This window comes from Cottoperca gobio, chromosome 4 (assembly GCF_900634415.1).
Source record: "Cottoperca gobio chromosome 4, fCotGob3.1, whole genome shotgun sequence".
NCBI lineage: Eukaryota > Metazoa > Chordata > Actinopteri > Perciformes > Bovichtidae > Cottoperca > Cottoperca gobio.
The window spans coordinates 7,991,388-7,998,353 of record NC_041358.1 but is presented as its reverse complement, the minus strand read 5'-3'; the positions used below and the strand labels follow the sequence as shown (position 1 = coordinate 7,998,353).

Genomic DNA, 6,966 nt, shown 5'->3' with positions numbered 1-6,966 from the left:
TACCCACTTAGTTGAATGCAATTATTGTTAGTTGCTTTGGATAAAAAAAGAAGTACATGTAATGTACTGTATTGTAATGTAATATCTAATGGGCAATAAAGTATAATATGTGAAATATCTTTTTGATAATATATTTTTGAAAGAATCATATATGTAGGCAATACACTTACCTGTACTTCCAATTCATCAGTTTACCTTACTGATAAACTTTACTCTTATTATTTGTTTATTTGTTTGTATTTGCACTGTATATATTTGCACTCTTTCCCACTTTGTACTCTAACTGCAGCACACAAATATCCCTCAGGATAAATGAAGTAGGCCTACTGTCTTATCTTAGCTCATCAGTACTCTTTATTCTATTATAATATGTTTTGTTTCCATGAGAAAAAGAAAATAATTAAAACGTAACGTTGCAGTAGATTACCAACATAATCAAATAATGAATCACTGAGCGGAACCAATATTTGAAAGCAGCTCCCGGCCGGAGCACTATAGATGTTGCACGGGAGCGATGGAAAGATGGCAGCGGCCATCGTACAAATGTCTTGTTTGTACCGGGGGATGTTAGCGGTCAGGGCCACCGGCATCAGGCCGCTGATCCCCGGGCTGGTCCCGGTGCAGTTCCGAGCCTTCTCAGTGCGGAAGGAGCCGCAGCTGGAGGAGAACCCGTTCTTCAGCAAGTACCAGGACAAGATCCAGAAGCTTCGCAGGTCAGCGCGCGAACGTAGCGAGCTGCTAGCGACACGACAGTCATTTTCCGACACAAATAGTGAAACATGTATCAACATAATTGATAACATACATTGTATGTTATCAATTATGTTTTTCTGACCAAAAAAGTCACAAACCCAAATATATTCAATTACCAGTGATTCACAACGGAAAACATAAAAAATCTTCACATTTGAGAAGATGGGAACATGACATGTTGAGATGTTTGCTTGATAAATGACTTTAAACGTTTAAAAAACAGGAACATTTCTAAATGTTAGCGGAGTTATGTTGGGTTTTGAGGCCCAAAGGGCGCTGAGGTAGTCTTTCAATTGAATCCAGTAAACTTCTAGTTGATCAAGATACTTATTTATTTAAAGTGATGATGACAGCAATGTCAAAAAATACCCTCAGCCGAGGACACTTTCACACACCAAGTCCACAGTCCGAATCAATAAAGAGCCAGTTAGCTGTCTGTTGGTGAAAGTGGTACAAAAACATCATAATCATTTTGCTATATTCTCTACTGAAGGGTGTCGTCGTCCCTCATTGGTCCATGTTGGCGCGGTTATGCCCCTTGGTGGGTCGTCTTGTTGTGACGAGATGGAGGTGGACCTGAAACTCTTTGAAGAGAACCTACAGTGCTTCACATTCATAACTAAATAGTGCTCATTATACATTTGTGCAGAAATACATGTTGTGCAATAATACATTTTGATTGAGGCGGACGAGTACATGTGATAATCATTAAATGTGACACAATACAATCAGGAGTTTATTTACTTCTCAGTTACCACAATGTTTTCTTCCAAGTTAGTCTCCTTATGGTTTTAGATGAACCTCAAGCTTCCAACAGTTGTGTCTGTCAGGAAAGCAACACATGTTCCTGCCTGTGAGGAAACACTTGACCTTGATGAATAATATAACACTTCTATAGTGTATTTAAATTAATAACTTGCTTTAAGGTTGAAATTCATTTTAAAATATCTTAATTCTCAAAGAAATGCACAGCACGTGTAGTTAATAAGATAAAATAGGATATGATGGTTTATCAAGCTGAGGCAGTTACAAGGCATTCTGGGAAATGTTGGGAGTCCCTAACTGAAGTAGTGGACAAGGCAGGTTTGTCAAAACTGTACATTATTGCTGAATATAAACGTATCACAGAATGAAAGGGGATTTAGCCATTTTCGAAGTTGCCGGTGTTTCATTGGATGTTCAACTTGTTTTCAGCGCCAAACCAAAGGAGTACAAGGACAGAGTGGAGACTCGTCATGAGGCCAAGAAGGAAGTGCTGGGATACTCGACGAAGTTCATGAGGCTCATGGAGCAGGAGGTGGAGTATCAGAGCAGAACACCATGAACACATTCTGGGAGTCCTGAAATGTCAAACAAATTAAAGTCCGAAATTTAGACTCATCAAATGATAAATTGTGTGCGTTGAAATGTCCTCAATAGTTTGACCCGACTATACTTCTATGCACCTGTTCTACATAATGGAGATGGAAAAAGAGATTTCATTTATTCATGCTCTTTGCAGTTGGAGAAAAAGGACGAGATAGCTGCTGCCGATGGAGCATCAGGAGGTTTCACAAAGGACAAGGTGGGGAGTACGCTTGAATTCAAATAGATTTTCCTTGAAAATGCTTAATTTTCAACATAATCTGGTGTTTCGTCCTCACAATCACTTCAATCAAAGTTAATATGGATGAACAGCTGGTAGAATAATCAACGTGACAATATACATTGTTTACTGTGGGTATAAAAGAATTATGTAAACTGATTGTTTTGCATTCCATTGCATTGATGGTAACACTTGATGATAAAGGCTTCGGGAGTCTTGAAAGTGCTTGAAAAGCGCTCAAATTTATTCTTTAAAAATCTGTGTGAACCTTGATATTTGATCACAATCTTGCTCATTTATAGTTTCTTAGTTTTATCTTGATCAGTGGTTTTTCCATTGTAGGAATACAGTAAATAAAATGTTTTCAGTGTGGTGACGAGGATGATGAAATGTGTGGTAACAGACTGTAACGTGTTCTTCAGACGCTGGGCTCCATCATCAACCTGGAGAGGATCGGAGAAATGACGGGCGAGGAGGTTGCAGAGGTGAGTCTGCCTCCGTTACTGTCCGTCGTTTACTGTGGCAGTTTAAACCGTTTGTTCTTGGTTTGACCTTTTGTGTTCTTCTCTCAGCTTTGGATGACATATTATTCGTCCAAGGACACAGTCAGCGCCGTGATCCCGGTGAGTGTAACACCAGAGAACATGCGGACACAGCACAGTCCCCCGATATTTAATATTTACTGATGTCATTTACATCTTTTAATATTTGATATATTTCTTCCATGCCTGGATTAAATTCACAAAATAATGTTCTTTCCCTGAACAATAACTGATATTATTCTCTTTACATTTAACTGTGGGGTGTTTTTCTGGATTTATTAGTTCAAAGTAATCACGCCCATTCATTTTACCATTCAACATATTTAATGTGCACAAAGTCATTTTCTTGCTTTTGATATTCCGTACACTTTGACATGGACTGCTATAACTGCAGTTGCACAAAGAAGCTTGTAAATAGGACACTTTGTAATACACAGTAATGACCTAATAACCGGTCTTTCTTTACATTGCAGACGCAGATGTTCAATATGATTTTGAGCAGATCAAAGTCTTCCCCGATGGTAAGATGACTGCTGCTCACACTGAGGGAAAGCTGCAGAAAAGAAGTGCTGGATTTATCAGTCATTAGAACCAGAAACAGCGTTAAAGTATTCTGCTACATGAAACACAATTGATTAAATAGTTTAATTCAATAATCTGATCATGATGCACTTCTATGAAATTTTCATCAGTCAGCCAGAATGTGCATCACATTTTTCCTCTTCATTTTCCTAACTCTTCTTTCTCTCTGTGGTTTCCTTCTCCTCAGTTCCTCTACGCTTTGCCTCAGAGGGAGGGATACGAGTTCTTCTTGGGTCAGTGGTCCGGCCACGAGCTCCACTTCACCTCCCTCATCAACGTCCAGGTAAACCCCATCACACGGCCCCTTCACGTGTGGCTGGGAAAGTCTGACGCCGTTTGAGCTTCCATCCCAGTTGATAATATTTTCGCTGCACACCAGCAACAATGAGGTGAAAAAACTTCACAAATGCAACAAACGTTGCTTTGGCATCTGTGCTATAACTTGAATGTGCATAAAGTAGAGTTGAGCGGTAATTTGTCATCTCACAATTGAAACGTATCGTGATGAAATCCGATATTGAAATATCGTGATACACAATGATGATGTATAACTTGATAATAACCACAACTTAGTAACTCTAACGTCACACTTTACAATGTGATGAACAAACAGTGAATGTATGACATTTTTTATTATTTTTCTCCATAATTTCACTTGAAACTTAATTAAATGACAAAGTACTCATCACTAATGACTAAGTGCTAATTGCGTTTTTTTTCTTTCTGAGTGCAGACGATGGGCGAGAACGCTCCCAGTCAGCTGATTCTCTACCACTACCCCGACCTGAAGGAGGAGAAGGGCGTGGTCCTCATGACGGCCGAGCTGGACCCCAAATTCATAGTAAGTCCTTCACCTGTATGGACTCACCCGGCTGCAGGCTACACCCTTCTTAATGGACCATACTGGTGTTTTCCCCACTATTTACAGATAACATGCACTATACTGTATGACTAAAAGAAAAAGTAGCATGTTCAGTAATCCACATATTATGAACCTTGTAGTGTATCAGACCTGGACAACAAAAAGGACAGATCTATTTAAAGACTTGTGTATTTGCTACATGTGAAACCGTGTATCCCTTCCCCAGACCGTCCACCAGGCTCAGTGTTTGGCCAATCAGGTGCAGCTGTTCTACGGCACGCAGAAGCAGGAGACGTACCAAATGGTCGAGACATTTAACCACCAACCCGCAGCCTTCAAACACATGTCGGTGATAGCGGAGCTGGAACAGAGTGGCTTCGGGGCAGCGACAGCCCCCGCAGGGAGACGAGAGGTGGACTGAAGTCCACCTCGCCTGCAGCCGGATTCCCAGGAACTGTTGGTGTTCATTTAAAGTCGCAGAGAGAAATGTGCTTCTACGCTCAGCACTCTCCATGAAGATGCATCTATTCCCTATACTGTACATGAAGTATTCTACATCATTTAAAGGAGAAGCTTCTCATGAAGTCTGTCGGGGTCATTTAACCTGCTACACATCTTTTCATTGTGCATACAATTGTAAGTAAACACAATAATGTTGTATTGATCAGTTCTATGATAAATAAATCCCACTGTATCCCACGCTCCATATTAGACTGGACCAGTAGCTATCCCTAAAAAAATAAAACATGGTTATATAAAATGGACCACTTTTGTGCTGAAATACTCCAGATAACTCTGTCACACTGTTCTCGTGCCAACATAGTTTGGGTTGTTAGGAAGCACGTAGTTGTCGGGGGGGGCATAAGTTAACACGTTTCTTATAATGTATTAATATGGCAAAGTTTACCTGCAAATAATTGTAATCGACACTGCAAGTCATTCTCAAAGCAAGTGGAGGACAGACTTCTAAAGTTCCTGTCACACATATCCGTATGACAGAAACGTATGTCAGAGTCCAAATACGTCCAACTTTTCATCCGATCGAAAAAGTGAACATATACAGATACGCATGTCTAACCTATTGATATCGTATCACTTACTTATACAAAATGTATCCGACGAATACCCAACGAATGCATAACGTATACACAAATATGACGTATACAAAATATCGATACAAAATATCGGCAATACGCTGGTGTACGTAGATATAAGGTAAGGTATAAGTAGTATTTGTTAAGAGCTCACTGTGTTACGCTGGTGTACGTTGTTGAACACTGATGTTTTGAGCATGTTCAAAATTACCGGACGTACCCGACGTGTGCTTCATAAGATATGCAGACGTTACGTTACGTTAGACATACGTGAATACGGAATATGTAGTGAATACTTACCTACGTAAATATAGTACGTATATACCTACGTGACTACGTTAGAGGAACGTTAGATATAGGCTACGTCGGCTGACGATGAACACTACAGCCAGTTTATTGATAACGAGTGGATAACCTATTCCTACCCTATGTTAACATTATGCCTGACGACGGAGTAACTTATTAAACGTGTTTCTACAGTACAGCTAGCGTTCAGCATGTTAGCTGTTCTCCAGCATCAGCATGACGTGAACCAGATGGCACTTGAGCTACTTTTCATATACGCCAGCATGTTCTGTCATACAGAAGCTGTGTGACAGGGCCGTATGTCTGGCGTGTTCGGCGTATCGTCTGCGTCCTCCAAACGATCACAACTTACCCTTAATTTATATCAACGTATTGCCGATATTTCGTATGTGCCGGCATAAGTTTCTGTCATACGGAGCTGTGTGACAGGGCTTCACGAAGCTGAATGAAAAGCAAATTAGTCCAAATCAACGTTTACTGTTAAAGCTGGGGAAGGCAACTTTGGTGAAAGATTATATTTTTGAAAGTATCCAACCAAAATAAAATCCCAGCCACTCTCCCAAAACATTTAAGCGCTGCCTCAATGAGTCACGGGAACAATTTCATGCAGACTAAAAAAATGATTGCAGGCAAAAGATACTTTTTATTTTTCATGTCAGGTAATTTCATTTATTGATTACTGTCAGGAGAATTTCAATGAATATAAAGTAAAATGCTTCTAAAATAAACCCTAGCTTTAAAGCCACTCACCTGTTGAAAAAATAGGACAGGTGTTGATTTGTTATTTTTGCAGGTGGCATTCAGTGAAAGCGTTGTCTCTGGTGTCTTGTGAGTTTATACTGTGTTCTGCACTAGAGTGAGTGACGTGTCAACGGTCACACACTCTTCTACAGTAAAGTAGCCATCCATGTAATTGATAATATTGGTTTATCAGTAATAATTATAATCGTACCTAGTAATGGATTTGCTGAGATGAGGGAATACAACCTGTTTAATCGACTGACTGCTTCATCAAACTTCTTTGTAGCGATGTCGCTGTCGTATAACTTCAGTCTACACATAACTGAGTGTGATGTATCCAGCCAGCAGCAGTGACAGTCTAACGCCTGGATGTGCCAAGGTGAGGCTGTCGGGGCTGCAATGAATCTCATAAATCTCATGACCAATACTGTCCACTAGCATAATAATTACCCAGAATTAAGTGTAGTCTAAGTCAGACTGAACGCTAAAGTGTTTTTTCTG

At 40.0% G+C, this 6,966-nt stretch overlaps 1 protein-coding gene across 1 annotated transcript; it reads left to right on the top strand.

The window, feature by feature from the left end:
• The first annotated feature begins 479 nt into the window (after window positions 1-479).
• atpaf1 (ATP synthase mitochondrial F1 complex assembly factor 1) lies at window positions 480-5,088 on the top strand. Its single transcript, XM_029429750.1, has 9 exons — window positions 480-713; window positions 1,948-2,050; window positions 2,255-2,317; window positions 2,761-2,823; window positions 2,911-2,961; window positions 3,354-3,401; window positions 3,650-3,745; window positions 4,196-4,303; window positions 4,551-5,088. The coding sequence occupies exons 1-9, from the start codon at window positions 499-501 to the stop codon at window positions 4,743-4,745; spliced, it is 942 nt and encodes a 313-aa protein (XP_029285610.1). The 5' UTR covers window positions 480-498; the 3' UTR covers window positions 4,746-5,088.
• Window positions 5,089-6,966: the final 1,878 nt, after the last annotated feature.

Coding starts and splice junctions, on each gene's coding strand:
- atpaf1 (XM_029429750.1), top strand. CDS start 499: ATGTTGCACGGGAGCGATGGAAAGATGGCAGCGGCCATCGTACAAATG. Junction 2,962..3,353: donor CAGTCAGCGCCGTGATCCCG/GTGAGTGTAACA, acceptor TTTACATTGCAG/ACGCAGATGTTCAATATGAT. Junction 3,746..4,195: donor CCTCCCTCATCAACGTCCAG/GTAAACCCCATC, acceptor TTCTGAGTGCAG/ACGATGGGCGAGAACGCTCC.